General features: G+C 42.1%; 1 protein-coding gene across 5 annotated transcripts in view; it reads right to left on the minus strand.

Annotated features, from left to right (window-relative positions):
* RPTOR (regulatory associated protein of MTOR complex 1) overlaps positions 1-20,448 on the minus strand; it is a 434,461-nt gene that overhangs the window by 122,948 nt on the left and 291,065 nt on the right. For all 5 annotated transcript variants that reach the window (XM_066615740.1, XM_066615739.1, XM_066615738.1 and 2 more), the window contains exons 11-13: positions 10,162-10,263; positions 5,122-5,205; positions 3,937-4,047 (exon numbers count right to left, since the gene is read on the minus strand). In XM_066615740.1, coding sequence (XP_066471837.1) covers positions 3,937-4,047; positions 5,122-5,205; positions 10,162-10,263 — 297 coding nt within the window. The remainder of the gene's footprint in view (positions 1-3,936; positions 4,048-5,121; positions 5,206-10,161; positions 10,264-20,448) is intronic.

A 20,448-nucleotide genomic window follows, 5' to 3' on the forward strand; every position in this document is an offset into this window, starting at 1 on the left:
AATCACATCATCCATCTTTCATCAACACAATGAACAACAGCTTCTCATGATCACCTACAGCAGCTGGGATAACACATTCACAGGACATGCCCCTGCAGTCATCACTCCTGGACATAAATCTTATAAAACAACTAGCTCTGGAATGAATGCCACAGTCATGCAAGAAATGCAGTCATCAGAACCTAAAACTCATGGGATTGTCAGGAATTGGCCCATGCCATTTTCTCCTCCACATGTACCCCCTTCTCTTTTGTGCTGCATTTCACTTTATATTGAATGTTGTATGTATCCTGCAAGCACAAATGCTACTTCTATATTTCTGTGCTACATTTACTAACCAGCACAGATTTGGTAGCAACCAAGTCAGTGCAGAAATAAATGGTCTACATTACCATCCTTAGGCAAGGGAGACTGTTTTTTTGCCCCAGGGTTTGTGCAAGGGACATACTCCTTAGTTTCATCATTATGGTGAATGGAAAAGCAGAGTGTGGACATAGGAATATATCTCAAAAACAATAAACAGTTCCACATTTCTTCTAGTTCCCATCACCATGGTGAATGTTACATTGTTCTCTGGTGATGGTAACAAGAGAAGTATGAAGCTCTCTCTTTTCTGTCTCCCCAGTTTAGAGCTCGGGAGGAGGGATGATCTCCACAGCTGTGCTGAGCTTAAAAGGATGCACCACAATTAAAGTGATGATCCCCACCAACTTCTCTAGCTCCAAACTGGAGTGGAGGGTGGAAGCCTGTGTCCCCTTCTAAGCTAGACATCTGTGCAGCTTGATTTGGAGCCCCACATAATTTCTGTCATGATGCTTTGGAGCTGCCCCCATGCAGCACTGTTAGGGCACCACACAGTCTCCCCCAGAGTTGCAGAAAACACTACTTGAGGTTGGCTGTTTTGGATGATCAACACACCCTGAGATTCTCACTCATCCAGAAGCCTTTACATCCAAACTCTGAAGGGGTAGGTTAAGACTGACTAAGCTGGCTAGTCCTGATCAGTGCCAAAACAATCTCCTGTTCCCCACTCAGCTTCCTGTGCAGCTCAAAAAGGGACACAGGAATTACTGCTGCAATGGTGTGGAATCACCTGTATAACTGCAGGGAACATCCTTGTCCTCTCCTGTTCCAAATTTGGAGATTGAGAGCAGTCCCTGACATCATGCAGATACACAACATGAGAGCTAACAGCCCAATCATATCCAACCTTCCAGCATCAATGCAGCAGCCATGCAGCCCTGATGTAAGGGAACAAATGTTCTCTTAACCTTGAGGAGCCCTCCATAACTGCCCTTCCACTGTAGGATGAAGTACATGTCCTGTTGGCACAGCTGCATCACTGCTGGAAAATTGGTTAGGATTGGGCCCTTAATCAAGCACATACTTCACCAGCCTAAGGTTGAAGGCTGCATTTGGTTGTATTTTTAAAGCAGTGATTGTGCCCAATGCCACTTGACAACAATTTCATTGGCATGCGGGCCTCCACGGTGTTGCATGCCAGATTCAATGAATATATTCTTATTCTGAATTATACATGGAGACCTGAATCTCCAGCCAAACAACAGCATGCATCAAAAATAAGCATTTTTTCAGAACAGCAAGAAGGTTATTTTTCTTTTTTGCAGTCAAAAATCCTCCTAATACATTATCAGAAATATATAATAAAATAATTCTAGATTACCAGCAGGAAAGAAAACCAGTGACTGAGTGTGACTTCCTGCTCTCTCACGTAAAATACTACGTGTTAGAAAAGGCAACGAAAATACCCAGTCAACACCAATACTCAGAGTGTTTAGCCTTTAAAATTATCTGTTTCTGATGCTATAATATTTACATTGTCTAAAAATTGCCATCTGCAGTTGCCTTTGTGCACACTGCAACATATATGATTGTCTGAACAGCAGAGGGGTTGAATTAAACAAAGAGAATGGACATTTATTCAAGTATGAGAACTATCCAGCATAGGCTAGTTCAGAGAAAAAGAATGCAATTAAAACTAGATGGCAAAAACATCAACATATTCATAAGGAAATACTTCACAGTGAGCCATGAGCTCAGTTCTTGGTTCTAGCATCCTGTCCTATAAGTTTCCATCACAGGGAATGTTCCCAGCGCAGAGCAAGCTAATATGATAACCCTTAGTCGCCAGGATTTGGTATGAGTCAGGAACAGACAAAACAGACTATACTGCACATTTTGTGAGAGCAAATTTCATAAATTAGCAATTTCCTGGTACAAACATATATTTTTTATACTTTATATTTTTATTTCTTCAGGAACACACACATGACTGGTCATCAATGGGAATTTTACATCAACACAAATGTCAATGATTCAACAGGTGGAAAACTATCCTCTGGTTTTTTTCAATATACTTTTATTCAGGGCTTTTTTTCTAATGGACCGCACCGGAACGGTGTTCCAGCACCTTTTTCATGGGCTTCCCCCACAACAAGCAGCCGCCGCGCTCAGTTCCGCCTCCCAGCCCAGCGCCTCCCTCCCTCCCCTCGAAAGCGCAGCCACTGAACGAGGGTCCCCCCAGCCCCCCCGCCCAGCCCAGCCCCCCCCCCATAGGGCTCCTCTTCTTCCCCCACCCCATCCTTTCCCAGGCAGGCTTCCTCCTGCACCAGGCAACTCTGGCTGATAGGTGCGAGGGCGCAGTGAGCCCCTTTGACTCTAGTGGGACTGACTTCTGAGGAGACAGGCAGAGGAGCGGCTCTGAGGCTGCAGTCCTCTCCACACTTTCCTGGAAGGAAGCCCCACTGACTCTAATGGGACTGACTTCTGAGTAGACAGGCACAGGATTGGGCCCTGAGGCTGCTATCCTATCCACAGTAAGCTGCATTCACTATAATGGAACTTACTTCTGAGTAGACAGGCACAGGATTGGACTCTAAGGCTGCCATCCTATCCACAGTAAGCCCCATTCACTAAAGTGGACTTCTGAGTAGACATGCATAGGATTGAGCTCTTAGGCTGCAATCCTAGGCACTTTCCTGGGAGTAAGCTCCATTGACTAGAACGAGACTTACTTCAGAGTAGACATACCTAGGATTGGGCTCTTAATCCTGGCAGAGATATATATCTGCACTTGTTTTCACATGCTAAGGGCAGGTGAAAAGGGATTCTACATGTGTAAAACATGCTGTCCAGCCTTGCCAGAGATCCTCCTCATCCTTCCCCCACAAGCATGCCCTCCACCAGCCAGCGCTTGCAGTTCCTCTCCAGTAATGCACAGCAGCTGCTCAGGGCAGCAGAGAACATACAATTGCATGCCAAGCGCCTTCCCAAAGACAGAGTATTCTGATACCTGAATTAAACCATATTTAATCGCTTGTTTGCAAACGTGGCTGTTTCTGTGTGCACCTAAGGACCCCTCTCATGTAATAATTCCCTTTTTTGTTCTTACTCCCACAGTTGCTTAGAGTAATTTTACTACATGGAACTAAATCTTCTCCAATAAAAGATTAACAAGTTGTGAGTTCCTGCACCTTTTTTTTAATATATACAAAAAAGCACTGCTTTTATTACAGAAAATCTCATGTGCCATCCTGATTTTTATACTAAGTTACAGAAATCCATTTCAATCTATTGACAGAACAGCCAACATAATTTAAGGCTTTCTTACTAAGACAAGTGGTATAGACAGAGATAACAGACAGAGAGTTGGGCTTGAACCAGTTGGAACCAAATTCCAACTCAGTCATGGTTTCAGTTTCTTAGGTTGAAGCTCTGTACACACTCATCTGGAAGTAGGTCTTATTGAACTCAGAAGGACTAATTTCTGAGTTAGACATGTGTAGAACTGTGCTGTTAGGTAGTGCCTCTTGTATCACTCCCAAGTATGAACAAGTCGTTCACACACTTGTGCAGAGATGAATGAGATGGAGCCTGTAAAGGATTCTGCATCGTTCACACTTAATGGTTACTCACACTGTCCACTGCGAGGATTTTGGCCCAGATAAAGACAAGAAGAGGTCTCAGTTCTCGAGCAGAACTCTGAAGGAGTTTTAGCACGTAGGGGAAAATGCCAACAGACAAAGCCTAGGGAAAAACAATTGAGGATAAACATAAGCTTGGCATGTGCAGAACAAGAGCTCAGTAGGTTGACTTGCATGTTATTTTCTCCACACTTAGCAGCTGGTGGAATAGGAAAATAGATAAGAATACCACAGTGATGAAACTGAGGAGATATTCCTTGCATATTTGTTTCAAGATATTTTTATTCTTGGATGTCACCTGGTGTTTTCTAACTTATATAGGCTGTAATCCTAACCACGCTTATAAGCCCCATTGATTGCAATGAGGTTTACTTATGAGTAGCCATGCATAGGATTGGGCTCTCTGTCTGCCAAAACCAAGACTTAATCTAGTATCAGTTTTTGCTTAGAACACAACATCTTCGTGATGCACCTCTTGTCCCCTATATGTGAATTGGGACCGCTTGCTCTTATAAGCTGATAGGCTGCAAAAACATGATCAAATTTTTCACTAGAAACTATGCTATTTTTAATGGGTACAATGATCCATCCTTTGCCCCCCTTTTTTTAAAGTTTCCAGTTTTCCATGTAAATAAGCTATTCCCAACAGTTTGTTCACCTTGCCAAAATCTGTTCAAATCCTCAAGTGATTGTAACTCCAGCCTCTTCTCCTTTAAGGTGAATCAGGCTCAGGTAACCCATGTGTGAAGAATGGGTAAAATTTACAACAGCTCAGAGTTCATCTACAGTTTTTAAAATTCAACCTATGCTCCTACAGCTCCTTCAATAAATCCAACATGCGCATAAGAAGCTGTCTTACTGACATTGTCTCATCTATTAGCACAGGGGCCAGCCTCAGATGGAATTGGATCTGCTAAACAAGGATGGGGATTGTTATTTTCAGTTAATGTACACAAAATATAACAAGGGTTCTCATCAACTTCTACAGGGTGCTAAAGTGAAGGCAGACTGATTTACATTGACCAGACAGTCATCAGATTTCTGACAGCTAGTAACCATTTCTGCAAAGTAAGTATGGGACATTATATACTACATTCTGCAAGTAATCACTCACACATGCTGATTATACAGAAAGAAACTTTCCTCTTCCACAGAGATGCCCGTAATATGCACTCACCAAGCTAACAGCCCAGGGACCCAGGTCCAAAAACCGGCCCAATAAATCAAGGGCCCGCAGTCGATGAACCTGACTCAACAGCACCTGTGAAATAAAGGGAAAAACAGTGCAAAAAAATTTAATAGATCTCTGCAACTACTGAGTACATGTAACAAGACAAACTGGGGAAATGGTGATAGGTTATGTTCAAGTGTAAGCATTTCAGAACAAAGCAGAAAATGACCTCAAGGGAACAAGTGAAAGAGGCCAGCTTCCAGAAGTGGAGCAATAATGGTGCTATAATCTGAAAGGAGGCAACTAAACAATCAGTAGTCAGCTCCTATCATTGCCCCACACAAAAAGTGAGCTCTTTCCATTATCCTTCTTTCATAATTTACTACATAATAATTTTCAGCATTGATTCTGACCATACTTTCTGCTGCCCCCCAATGATGGTGAAGTATGTTTTGCTAACAATGACCCATAACTGGTTAGAAGGGAGTGATTTTCCAACATCATGTGCTTCTCAACCACAAAGACTTGGTGCCCTAATAGGTGCCTATTTAAACTAAAGAAACATCTGGAGGTGTAATGATGTGTGGGCAGGGAATGGAGGAGAGATTAAAGTAAGAATTAGATTAGGTCTCCAGTTCAGAAATACAATGGAACAGTAAGAAGCAACTCAAAGAGATTGGGAAGCAATAATCAAGCCTTTGCTTTCCTTGGCAAATGGATGCCAAGAGGTTAGAATGAAAGGCAGGAGAAAGACACACATTAGCAAATGAATGCAAACTCATTAAAGCCTTGTTCAAGTATGTTAATGAGCTGGTAGTTCTACAGGCTCCTATTTGGCTGAGTGTGAAATATTATCAGGCTGTGCCTTGTTTGTCTTGTAGTCTTAATAGTATTAAGTTTTTGGACTACAACGTTTAACCCACAGACTTAAATCGATAGTATTCCCAATCTGAATCATAAGTCTGAGGTTGCTGTCTCAGTATATAAACCATAATGTCCCATGAACTATTTAGTATTTATTTTTTCTGTCCCTATCCTTGCCCCCTGAAATTTCAATTCCAGCTCTACTTGGAGACCCCAGGGATTAACCTGGGACCTTGTGTATACACTGCACACATCTTTCTTTACTCAACCACTCAACCATTTCACACCAAAGTTCTTAAAGAACTATCACATGAATATTATCTGGCTCCAATGACTTGTTAGAAGGTATTCTGAATTGAGTTAAGAGAATAAAACAGCACAGAAGCCATACTAGGCAGAGATTTTAAATTTGGCAGGAAATAACCAGAGATTTCAGCAAGTGGTAACAAAGAGGATGATTCTGGAGATGCTGAAAAGTAAGAATTGAGACCAAGACAACTTGGCCAGGCAAATGTTGGGAAACTTAGTAAGAACACTTTTGGTAGAGCAGAATGCACAAAACGAAGATCAGAAATGGTCGAAAATAAAGCTGGAGAATACACAGTAAAGGTAGTCCGTATGATCAAGCAGTTTGAAACCAAAGGAAATGGTGCGGAAAGGCTAGGCCAGTCTGGGGAAGTCCAGGCAGCCCCTCCCCCTCAGGAAGTTCAAAAAACTCTGGCCTGCCTACCTGAGAGAGAGGAGCTACCCACTTGGAAGGACTAAGATGGACATGGAGATCCCACTGGAGAATGAAGGAGAATTCTGAAGATGCCTCAAATCTATCAGAAGCTATTGTTCTGGATTTCTATAAGAATGGACTTTGGCTGCAATCCTAACCACACTTTCTGAGTAGACCTGATTAGGATTATGCTCCTCAAAGAGATAGGAAATAACCAACGTGCAGCTTCCAAAGGGTTTCCAAAACAGTGCAGATACTTGGCAAGGTGCACACTATGGCCATGTATACTAACTTATTTCAATCATTTTTCCTGACAAATGCATGTTTTTCCCCATGCACACAGTCTTTCAGGAGCAGATGGTTAGACTGGCCTGGAGACAAAATACTGCAGGAAAAATGGGGTTTAAGTGGGAAGTTTAAAATTAATCGGTTTCATTCCCAATAAAGATGCTTCTCACATTACCTGAATCATTATTTGTACCTAACGGGTCTATAAAATTGTAACATGAGATAATTTAGTAAGATCCATTCTTACCTAGCTGTAACTATCCCTTGACTTCCCTGCTTGAAGTGCATAATTAGTATTTATCTTTACAAGTTCTAATAGACTTGCAAGCAGCCTTGATACTATACTAGGGCTGTGATGAATTTTTAGTCCAGAAACAGCTTCAAAGTGAGACGGTTTAGATAAAGAACAATTTGCCTCCCTTCTTTCACTTTTCCCAACTGTGTAACTCACTGATCTGCATCTTTACAAGTACAAAAAAAGGAGCTTCCTTCTAAGGCAATCCCAGTCAATTAGTGATCACAGAAGCAACTTGATAATGTCACTTTACACAGTGAATCCCAGAAAAAATTGCCCTCACTCTGAAAAAAGCTTCATAAAGAACGTTTGGTTAAATGAGGATCTCATGAAGTTCAATAAAAACAAAGCCAATGCTTCGTGTTGTCAGTTTGTGAAAATATTTCCCCCTTTTTTGTAGCATACCCCAGTAACTAAAATGAGTGAATGTATTTTGCAAGGGCCCTCTTTCATGAAGAAGACTTCCCACCCCAAAAAGCAACCTTTGGTTGAATCCAATGTGGGAGATGACTGGCTGCCATCCAGCACACACCACAGGAAAACAATGCTCTCTCACACACTGAACATAAATAGTTTCATTCATTCTTGCAATGGAATTATTTCTCTTCAGAAAAAAAGAATGCTGCAGAGGCAATACTTATTTCCGGATACAGAAGCATGTACTAAAAACCAATCAAGATTTTTTTTTTTTTCCAATATAAAACTATAATGAACTTTTCCATTTTTATCTAGCCCCTCTGATCCTCATATGAACAGCAAAAGCCCCTTTCAAATTCAGGGAGGGAAATAGACAGGGGAAAAAATTGGATCAGAGTTTTTAAAAGATATGCTGGGAATATGCAAATGTCAAACTTGACACCCTCAGCAGGAATGGATACATTCACAGAGATTTTATATTAAAGGAAATATAAGATACCAAAGGTCAAACAGCCAACATCATTATTAAAAGGCAGCAGTGGAAAAAAAAGAAGCTTATTCTGCATCTGCAGTTAGGTTTTGCCTTCAAACAATGAATCCCATTGAGCTGCACTGCCCTGGAAGGGAAATGCCCCACCAAAGATTAACAATCTACCACTCAGGCAGTAGTAAAGTTGCTGTTTCCTCCCAATGCTCTCCCACTGCATCAGGAATCTACTTTTGTCAGCAGAGTGTCTAAAGGGATTGCAATATTTAAGCAGTCAATAAAAGGCCATTTACAAAAGGATTGTTTTCCTGGGACTAATACACATAAATGCTTGGCATTGTGCCAAGGCACATAAATGCCCCTCTATTCCAGGAAGAGGCAACTCAGGAGAAAAGAAAGGGGAGGAAGGAAACCAAAGCTCTCTCTCTAGGTCACTTTTTTAGATACACTACCCATGTAGATACTTCCAGGAAATGAAACATGTACATATGCTGCCAAACGTAATCAACCGTACCACAAGTCAACTCTGATAAAACAATATGAACTTCATTGCCCCACAGAATCTTCAAGCTCTGTGCTGCCTTTTGTACTAGCTTAGGCACTTCATTCCATGAAGCAGGTAGGTATCTTAATATTGCTGCCAAATTATCAGTGCAGCTCTCCAGAGTCATGTCACTCAACAGATCTGATGCCAGATAAGAAATCTGTCTGCCCTCATTGGTTTGTCAGAGATAAACTGCCCATCTATCAGCCCTTCCCCACAATGATCTCTGAGACTTCAAAGGTTCTACAAAATGAAGATTCAGACTTGAAAAGATTGATGATACTGTCAGCCATGATGCAAGCTACTGGATCTAAATGGGAATGAGAGTTCTTTCCCATTATCAGGGAGGAAAATGGATGCCCTTGGATAGGCAAAACAATACAGCCCCATTTTTCTTAGCAGGAACAGCCTTAACTGGATTGCTCTCCCCCTCCCCAAAAAAGGGAACCTTCAAAGACTGGCAGAAATAATGATAAATGCTTTGATTTCAACTAGAATTATAAATGCCCATTATTGTAAAACTGGTACAATGCCATGTACAAATGTGTGGTTCTTCTCAAAGCTATGGGATATTGCAATATCATAAAGGTGCTGTTTTCTGAAAACACTGCTCAGTTCTCCTGCCAGCTAAGATCTGGCCCCTGACCTTGGCTTGGACTATTCTGTTATTTAGTCATTAAATAAGACACCTACAAATGTTTTCAGTCAGTCAGTTCCCTGATCTTTCCGTTAAAATCGCATAGCCAAAAGATCCACTTTTTTAATGCAAGTAAGACAATCATGCATTTCTCACAAAGTATGTGCATGTTATCCATTCAGCCGTGTCCAACTCTTGGCAACTTTATAGGCAAGAGTTCTCCATGCTACCCTGTTAAGCACAGCTTCCTTCAATTGCTGGACATCCATCTGTTTTTATGGTATCAAGCCTGTGTGTCAGCCCCTTACTTGTTCCACTGACAATTCCTACCATCATTGACTTCTCTAGTGAATTTGCATGCAAGAAATGCACAAAGTGAGTATTGTCACTAAATTCTGAAAGTTAAGAGAGGATACATAAAGCAAGTGTGGCTGTTCTTTGTAAGAAATTTGCTGACACAAAGTAGATACAGGTGAAGGAGTTAAGTTTCATAGCATTGGCCAATACCCTACAATCTCAATTTATGCTCAAGGGGAGAGCATTTGAAGGGGAGCTTGTGTGCAATGTGTCCATTTCAGCAAAGACCTAGCAAACAATCCACTCCAATTAGTCTTGAATGCAGTCCACATAATTTATTTACCCAAACACCATCTGGCAGAGAGCAAAGCAGTCAGGGAAAGACATCCTTGTAAATACACACACACAGTGAGACAGTCTGCAGCTGGCTGCCTGTCCACATGTTTCAACAGCCTCAGCTAATCTTGCCATCTTACTGCTTATCAAGACTACTCACCTGCAGTACAATGGGAAGCTGTTCGGGTGGGTTGCGGTTTTCTACTCCCATTGTCAGCCATACCTGGAATGCTGTTAGCTGCTCAGCAAAGAATGGGCTGTGCTGTTGAGGAAACAATGAGTATTGTGTCATAATAAACCATAGCAACAACTGTGTGTGCAACAGGAATCCCACATTTAATATCTTTCACGAAATGCAAAGCACTGGAAATATTTTTAATTACCTCAATGTAGCGTAAGCACTACCCCTTTCCCTTCTCATCCCTTTCCTTCTGACTATTTCTGCCAAGCTTCCCTTCTCTCCCCAACTTTCTCTGCATCTGCCTACCATCTCTCCCTTTTAGCTCTCTCTCTCTTCCCTTCCTGCCTCTTACCTATGGCTCTTAAAGGACTCCTATACTTGGGTTTAGCCCTGCCCAGTGGAGATCCTATCAGTTGCCTGGCTGAACAGCCTCCCCTCATTTCTAGGCACTTGGCAATGATATCATTGCTGAGCTGTCAAACTTGCTGTAGCTGCTCGCTGGGCCCCTATAGGGGTTCTTCTGAGTTTCAGGCAGGGTGCTGGACCACAGTTATGCACAGATATCTTGTGACCATCAAGTTCCAGAAGCTATGAACAAGCCTGTTTGGGAAAATCCTTGGTGTAGAAGCACCTCCTGTGTCTACACATGAGTGTTCAACTCCCCAGACTCAACAATAGTCTGCTACTTTTCAAGAAACAATTTACTAGTTCAGCTTGGCAGCTGAGCTAAACAGTATCAAAAGGGCTCCCTCAAGAAGCACAAGCAGTTACGTAGGATAGAGGTTGGCAACTTTCTTTCATGTAGGGGCCAGACATTGGATCCATCAATAGTAAGAATGCACGCATCAACCTCCCAGTTAGGCCACAGAGCTTAGAAAAAAGAGATAGGCATGATGTGGAGACATGCATGCCCAGACAATGAATGGTGCTCAAAGGAAGCTTCTGCCCTTGATCTGCTTACACTGTACAGAGTTCAGAATTCTGTTTTAGGACCACCGTATATCTTTTTTGGGACTATAGGCCAGACGACTTTGCCATCTTATTCCCCTAATCTAGGGAATAAGAACAATTTTGGGCCCTTTCCCCTTGACTTTAGTGTGGTACAATTCATCATCATTTGAAGGAGTTAGGGATAACGCGATTCATTGTTCCTATCTTTTTGGAGCATCTTAAAAGTACATTACGTTCTCTCCTTCCTTTAACTTACCCTGCTCTCCATCCGAGATGTGAATGAGTGCTGCCTGTAAATTTACCTTAGGTACACTCTTGGAAATTGAAACTGTTTGTTCTTTGATGTGGTAGTTCACTATGACAACATTTGAGAAACTCTGTGTGAGAGCACTGGACACCTGAGATACCATCTCTGACGTTGGCCAGCCCAGTTACAAAACTGAATGAGTAAACCTCCGTGATACTTAAATTTTCTTCTCCCTAGCGGCTAATGCTCAAGCCTCCAATAAACCACAATTTCTTATAGGATTACTGCTGGCTGGCAGATGCTAAACCTAGTCTGGTTCACAGTAATTCCTGATGGATTGGAGAGCAAAATGTTGATTAGGAAATGAGAGTTAAGACCAAGAATGTTCAAGTAATGCTCAATTCACTGCATGTAAAAGCAATGTAACAAAAAACTAAGCCCCTGAGTTTAACAGTGCACACAGGATTTTACAACGTGGCTGCAGTATGGTTCAGAAGTTGACTAACAGAGACCCAGGATTTGGTCTACAAGGAATAAAATAAAATGGAGTGGGCAAAGTGGATTCAAAATACGAGGTGCTGATGCTGGTGCGTTTTCAAGTGATATCAATACATCCTTCAACAAGAAGTTAAATGGCAGATATATAAATCCTATATAAATGTAAAATTAACCAAACCAGGTTTACAAGACAAACACATAAATCAAGCACAAAAGGAGACATCTCTGTTCTGATTCCACATATGACTGAACTAAGGTGGTTTCTTTTCAAATTGTAGAGTTGATCTATAATTTCGAAAATATGCAGCTGTGGTGGCCAAGATGCTGCAAACAGAATGGCTACATGGAGAGAAATATTCATGTAATAACGAATGACCATCACCACAACCTGGGGGTAGTACTTATTCCAGTGAAATATTAAGAACACAGTTTATTAATGAGATTTCTAGTCAGAGATACAAGTAAAGGTTGTCTAGTCACAAAACCGCTGGGGGAAAAAACCCAGGCTAACGACGTTACTTGCAAAATTAGCATTTTATTATAAAATCAATTTCTTTTGATTTGTGTTTAAAAGTCCACAATTAAAGGTAAACACAAGTGCTCTTACGGGCTTAGTATAATTGTGAGTCATGCCTGTCCGGTTCACATTTAGGAAAGCCAAGTCACACTAAAGTGCTTGCTACTGACAAATCCTGGAAGAGCTCTTTCAAAGCAGTGCTAAATAAATAATGGTTGACAAACACATTCAAACAAACAAAGATCCGCATCTGTTCTGAGAGGCAGTGAGCAGTGTTACATCCTATCAGTAGAAAGCTGTTCATTCGTGACCACAAATGGAAAGTGTACAACCTGCCAAGCACAGGTAGTACTGGGGAGTCTTCTTTAAGCGTTTCAAAACACTGCATTAGGCTACACATTAGTTTTTTCCCTCTGATCATGAGCTTCAAGACTTTAATCATTTTTACAGGAAGAATTCATTTTATGGCCATAGATTGTTGCTGTCATTGCTAGAGGACCCAACGGCAATTTTTTTCCTCTTAATAAATTTCTACTGGGCTCTCATCCAGGCAGTGTTATATATTTGCATGCATTTTGTCCAAAAAACTTCAACTATTACAATAGCCACCAAGATGGGACTTTTCATATATATATTACTACCTTTCCTAGAAGTATATGCCTGATTCAAAGTTCTGGAAAATGCCTTATGCAGTGGTTCTCAAACTGGAGCATTGCGAAACCCCAGTCAGAAGGCCCTGGATTCTGCCTGCTTAAGGTGCGGGGGAGGGGGGAAGGCAGGGGGGGAGAGGATCTCCAGGATCGCGTTGCTAAGGGGGGGGTGCAGGGAGCCCTGTGTGACCCACAGCAGGGCTCCTCAAGCCAGGGCCTCTGAGAGGAATTTTATTTGGGGTCTGAAATTTCTTTTGGGTCCCTTCCTAAAGAAGGAGGGGGTGAAACAGAGTTGGGGGTTGGCAATGGGGATAGGAAGAATGGGCGTAAAACAGACAGGAGGAAAGTGGCAACAGCTGGAATAGCCTTAAAGCCTGGTCTACCAGTCTTCCCAACTCAGAGCTCAGGTCTACCTGCCTGCCCAGCGTTGGAAGCTAGATACAGTATAACAGAAAACCAAACACGCTTCTAAGACTCTCTAAAATCTTTCAAATATAGAAAATCATTGCAGGAGATTAGTAGCATTGTATTTAGTAGCACGCTAGAATGAAAGGTGTCCTGTGTACACCAAAACTGACTTCTGCAGCACCTGCAGTTGTGCAGCTGGGTGGCTGAGCTACTATACACTCCTTCATGGTAAGTGGATCCACAGGCCAAAGAGCTACTGTAGCAGGTCAGTTTCCTCCCAGATGTGACAGTGTTAAGGAAAGTATGCATTCTTGGGCCTAGTGTTTATGGCTTATGGCTGCCATGTGCCCATGGTATCCTGTGTGAGTTGCGAGTCTAGATGAGATTGGAAAATGTAAGATCCCAGGAAATTTCTGGGCCCCTTCCTTTGGCTCCTGGGCCCACTTTCTGACCCTGGGCCCGGGTACAAATTACCCCCTTTACCCCCCTCTCCTAGGCCCTGCCCAAGCGTCAGAAATTGAAAGTGGAGCAATTGCGCCCCACTTCCGGTTTGCGATTGCAAACCGGAGGTGGGGTGTGATTGTTCCACTTTCAATTTCTGATGCTTGGGGAGTCCTGTGGAGGTTCGCACAGGGCTCCCCGCACCCCAAGGAGGCTGCTGCAGGAACTGATAAGTACATGCCAGTCCCTGCACCCCCCTTAGCGACGCTATCCTGGGGATTGTGTCACTGCCTTCCCCTTGCCCCCGCTGCCTTCCTCGCTTCCCCACAAGGACTTACAACAGTTCTCAAGCTCCCTGGGAGTCTGAGAACAACTGCCTTATGGACTGCAAGATCATTTTCACCCCTTTCAGTATTCAGTGAAGCCTTTCTTATAAGGCAATCTTTTCTACCTAGTCTTCTTCACACCTACCTTTATTCTATCAGGAATTTTCACAGCTCAGCCTTCTAACTGTTGCTATAACTGAGTCACCCTCTTTCCAAATGCCCTGAGTTGACTTCTTTATTCCACCAACTCACAGCTATGCTTCCTGACCTGACTGTCAAGGCTCTCATGTATGACATACCCTCCTTGCTACAGCATTCTGCAAGGCAATCCCAACCTTTATTGATGCTTCACTTTCAAGAGCTTTTTTTCCCCTTGCTGCCCTTTCAAAAGCAATCCAACTCACCTTAAAATGCAGCTTCTCTTGCTAGTCAACAGTAATCTGGAGATAATGACCACTAAATTATCAAAGGTGGTCACAAAAAAATGCAGGCAACACTGCAATTTCAACTTTCTAAGATTTTTGGCTTTCAACCTGTTGTTCTTGTTATGCTTGCAGAGCAACAAGTTCTTCTTCTAGGAACAGTGCCACATTGCACTTGATAAGGAATGGACTAGTGAGAGTTGGTTTACATTTGCAGGCACTTACATGCAAGAGTCATCATGTGCAACTATGCTAAGATTATGTGGATGACTGTTTGCTTAAAGATACACCAATCCCAAAACCAACCATCCACCATGCCAGGGCTACATGGAAAAAAGACTTTGACTGGGGACACTTTCAAACAAGTCAACTTCCTTCCACATGTATTCTGAGGAGGTACGGTCATGGGAAATGAATGAATATGCAAATTACATTATGTGAATGAAATGCTTGATTATTATAATATTGTGCCAATTATGCTTAATGACTGGGACCAGTCCAATTTGGCTGAAGTTTTATATTTAAAGATATTTAGCATAACGGTTATTTCAGCCATTGGGAAACTGGCAATACCTAAATAGAAACCACTGTTGAGGTCATCACTGGGCAAACTTTATTGATGCAGTCAAGTCTATATCATCATTATCATCAATCAGAGTTACTTAACTCTGCCTTCCGTTCTTTATAATTCTCCACTCTAACAAACAGGCTCTCTCTTCATTATGCAACACCACAGAAGTGTTACACAGCTTCAAAGCCTCTGAAAACTGCTGCAGTGCAGAAGAAGAATGCAATATCCTAGTCCAGTGCTTTTCAAACTGTGGGTCAGTGTCATGGATATGTACAGTCAGGCCTAGTAGCATTGCAAGGCCTGAACCAAGCTAAAGTAACACAGAAGTGGCTTGCATTTCCTAGCTGCTAGGATTTACAACTCAATGGAAGGTGATTATGTAGCACCTAGGCAGCCAGAAAGACGCCCATCAAGGATGGAATGCAGCTGCAGATCTTCAGGGGGGAGGGAAGAGCTGAGAGGGCAAGCTTCCAGCCCCACTTCTGGAGGACAGGGTCTTTGTTCCTTGTCTCTGGGTGAGAGAGATGGTGGGTGCACATCCTGCCCCACCAGGACCATGTGGCCTCTTAGGTAATTGAGGATCTACAAAAGAAGCTGACCCAGGTGTGAGTCAGAGATTAATAGAGTTAGCCAGTTAGCTATGTTGTTTTATGCTGATATGTTTCCTAGAAGTTTTATGCCTCTAGCATTTGCAGCCTTTTGTAACCTTTTGTAACCCTATGTATTTAATAAAGTAGAAAATCTTTTTACCATGTTGGTTCATTGTCTGGACAGACTGCACTTGCTCCCGGTGTGGAAGGGATTGTCACTCCCGAATCAGCCTTTTCAGCCACACTAGACGCTGTTCCAGAACCACCATTCAGAGCGCGATACCATAGTCTTTCGAGACTTAAGGTTGCCAACAGAGATAATTGTCTGTTGGGGACAAAGGTTCAGAATCCTGCCTAGCCGTTCAGCAAGCTACCAAAAATCCTCATTGTGGACTAGAAACTTGAGGACTGAGACTTTAAGTAAAGAAAGTGCTCAGTGCCTACAAGGGATATAGTTAAGCCTAGAGGGTCTCGGTTTCCCTGGATTGAGGCACTGGCTCTTACAGGGTGGTGACAGTACTACCGAACAGGGATCTTTGAGGGCTCTAGGGTTCAGAACCAACAACTCTGAGCACCCCAAAACCCTGGGAGTGAGACCAAGTGTACGACAGTCAGGACCCACCTGGTGGGTCGCGAACTAATTTCAGGTGGGTCCCCATTCATTTCAATATTTTATTTTTAATTTATTAGACTTAATGCTGCCATGGTATGTGACTGTATTTTGGGAAATCTGTACTTTGAACAGGCTACTATGTATATGCTTTTAACAATGATAGTAAATGGGACTTACTCCTGGATAAGTGTGGGTAGGATTGCAGCCTAGGATTGTTAAAAATTTTCCTTCTTGATGATGTCACTTCCAATCATGACATCACTTATGGGGGTCCTGACAGATTCTCATTCTAAAAAATAGGTCCTGGTGCTAAAAGTTTGAGAATCACTGTCCTAGTCTGAAGTATAGTCACGAATAACAATCCACAAATGTTGGAAACCTGTAAGATGGTAATCAGAGCATTGTGGTTAAATGCCAGAATGCAGATAGAGTGAGTAAGCTGTGTGACAAACCCAGATCATAATGTTGGGATGCACAAGGAAGTAGAGACACTTACCAAAAAACTGAGGGTCTTTTCAAAACCTGTTTTAAACATGGAAATTTGTTTTGAAACACTTGAAGGGGCAAATTACAGAACACTAATCACTCCCAACATGCTCACAATCAAAATAAATGGTAGAAGGTCTTGGTTTAGATGAGTGGTTTGCTTAAATATGGACGGATGATATAGGGTTAGGTTCTTATTATAGGTATGTATTATTAGCTGGTAAATCGGACAGAGTACACTGGCTTATTTTGCATGCTACATTTTTATTAAAATCACATACCTTCAGTGAATGGTCAAATAAGACATGACTGAAGAAGGTTGGTCTGTTTAAACACAGATCTGCCCCAATCAAACAGAAAGGGATGCATCAGGCCTTTTTTTTTTTTTTAAAGCAACAAAAGAGGCACAGGTAAGGAATGTTAAATGCATAGCTTACTTCCTTGCTGGGTGCTTTTCTTCTCAGTCAAGCTTTGATACTTGCAGTTAGCTAGGGAAAAACCAAAAACTGGGAGAGGTTACAGAGAGCTAAATAGCGGGCAGGGAAGCGATCCACACTCCTAACCCTAAGGGCAGGGAAGCGATCCACACTCCTCCCTCATGTGACCCTTCTGTCTGAAAACAGCCCCTCTTTCAATGTGATTAGGATGAATCGGTGCTTAAATCAGTGACTAGCCACCAACACATTTAGTTTTGTCCTAAGACAGCAAGAAATTGAATAAGTACTCTGATCACCTATCTGTATTTCTGAGGGCAAACTAAGATGGCACATGCAAATATGTGCTTTTCATACTTCAATAACTGTTTTGTTTTGGGGAAATCTGATTGAGAGGGATAATTTAGAGCAGGGAAGCAGTTTGGGAATACTTAACCAAGCAGTTCTCAAGTATCTGCGGGAGAGGAGAGGGAGCAGCAACACAATCACCAGGGTCATGCTGCTGTGAGGAAGGAGTTTTTTTTTTAAACTTAAATTTAACTGGGGGCTGCTATGGCTCTCCAGAGGGTTCAGGGAGCCAGTAACCCTCTCTTCAGCCCTCCCTGCACCTCCAAAATATTGTAAAAAGCAAAAAAACAAAAACAAAACAAAACCACTTCTGGTTTTCATCACAAAACCAGACTTTTTTGTTTTTTTACAGTACTTCAGAAGCACCGTGTGGACTGCAGAAGGGGGTCACAGGCTCTCTGGACCCTCCAGAGAGCCATAGCAATCCCTAGGTAAGTTAAAAAAAAAAAACCTCTTTCCTACCCGGCAGCAGCACGGTTGTGGCAATCGTGTTGCTAATTCCTTGGCCACTACCCTTAAGGAGAAATGGCTTTCTTCAGGTTCCCTGGTGGGTTGTGACAGACCAGTTTGAGAACCACTGATTTAACCCATCATTGTGCAGTTGAGAGTATAAATAAGCATGTGGAGCCCTGCAGGAGTGATGGTGATAGCTGGAAGGCAGGGAAGGGGGAAAACATGAGGAGAGAAAGTTGAACCACCATCCTGCCACCTCATCTCTCTAAACCGATCTTCTCAAAGCTGCTGTCTTGTAAACAAACAGACCTTAAGGTTTTAAAGCATGTTTTCATATAACCTCTTGACTGGTTCTCAAGGGGAAAAAATGCTATTAGGTTATAAACATGAGCTAAAAATACCTGTCTGTGTTAAGCAAAACAAACTTCTATCCTCACAGAGTCCTCTACACCGGGTAGAAAATATCTGGTTATATAGTAAATATGAAACTTTAGACAGAAAACCTGTACTTTATTTTCTAACACATCTTACATCTCAATCCTATTGTGCTAAAGCAGCCATAAAGTGTGTTCTGGCAGTGTGCCGAGTAGCATGCTGTCTGAGTGCCATAGTCTTTCTGGCAGGCCATGGTCTTTCTGCCTGCATCAGTGGACCTAGAAGGACCAGACAAGTAAGGTACGTTGGGGGGGCAGAAGATGGAGGAATGGGGAGAGGAGGCTGCTGGAGGGAGCAGATCTGGTGGCAATGGCATAGGGTGGATCCTATTCCTTTCAGTAGCAGCTTCCCTGCCCCCTTTCTCTCTTTGGACATGCCAGCAAAATTGCTGGTGCAGGTCTGAGGAGAGCCACTGTGGTGTGGGAGAATTACAGGTGTAAGGGGATTGAAATCCCCTTTCTCCTCTAAAGCCCCCTTGGCCGTCCCCAGTGGATACAGTGCACATCTTTTTTGATGCGGTTGCACCAGTGGGGAGGAGGACAGGATTAGGCTGTTAATGGAGTTCAGGCCACAATGCACCATATTATCATGTCCAAGGTGGCCAGCTAGCCAGTAAAAGAGTCATAATAAAAATTGTTCTGTCCACAAACTGTTAAAGAAATAGCATAAAAGTTCAGGATTCAGCCTGAAGAAACAAGTAACAGCTTCTAGAGCTTTTCTATCTTTAAAAGTGGCTAAGCAAAAATGAAAAAAGAACAAAGTTTCTTATTTTTCTGTATGAGAATGAAATGTCAAAAAGCAGAGCAATCCAAGTTTTTCAGATATAAATCTTTTGCAGAATGCCTGCAGCTATGCTGGTTTCAGGAAGGCTACTTTAGTTTAAAAAAAAATTACTCCAAACTCTTGGCAGAATGCTGCTTTTGCAGTGGTATAGGCTTCTGCAAACACTTTGCATTGTCCTGTTTTGTAATTTCAGAAGCCAATTTACTTCCACTAGAGAATGTGCAAACCCATCTCTGTCAGAGTTAGCAGTAGAGAGAAGGAAATGCTTGATCCAGTTGTAAGATATTCTGCATGTTACAGAATAGCCACCACATACATACACATAGGAATCCAAAAGCATATACTATATACTACCACTATTCAGCCCCCTCTGTGCTTTAAGCTGCTTGTCCTGTCCTCTTATAGCACAGGTTTTTTTTTGTGTCAGTGTAAATTTTCAGGAGTACTTGCTGGTAATAAGAAGCTGAATATATCAGCAAAGTGCTAGCAAGTCTGGGTTGGTTTTTTTTTTTTTGCAGTGCAAGAGCCCTACTGTACCATCTCAACACTATTTTCTACAAATCACTGAGGTTTGTTTTAGGCTTCAGATAAACTATTTTCAGCCAAGAGGAAGTATTTACCATTTCCATCTGGTACCAAAAGTTCAGATCATGTGTGTATGCATGCATACATACACATATTAGCATATGCATAAACAGGGAGGGTGGGAGGATGGCATGCAATTATATGAAGTAGTTTGCCCCTTATGATGAAAACCACATAAAAACAAACTATAACTGTTATTGAAAGAGCTACCAACAAGATACTACCATCTCCCATACAGGTATCTTGGAGTCATTTCCCTCCTTTTATTTCAGTTTTCTCATTCATGAGAAACAAAACAAAACATGACAATTTATATCAGAACAGCTTTGAGTAGCAATGGAATCGGATTAATTGACCCCTCAAATGTTCCACTGCTCTATGCCCTTAAGACAGATACATATTACACTTCCTGGATACGTTTTGGTTGTAAGACAACAAGAGGGCAAGTAAGAAGAAAGATAGAGATGCGATGAACTGGCTGATCTCTACATATTTATCCACATATATT

Source organism: Tiliqua scincoides, chromosome 2, assembly GCF_035046505.1.
Source record: "Tiliqua scincoides isolate rTilSci1 chromosome 2, rTilSci1.hap2, whole genome shotgun sequence".
Lineage (NCBI taxonomy): Eukaryota > Metazoa > Chordata > Lepidosauria > Squamata > Scincidae > Tiliqua > Tiliqua scincoides.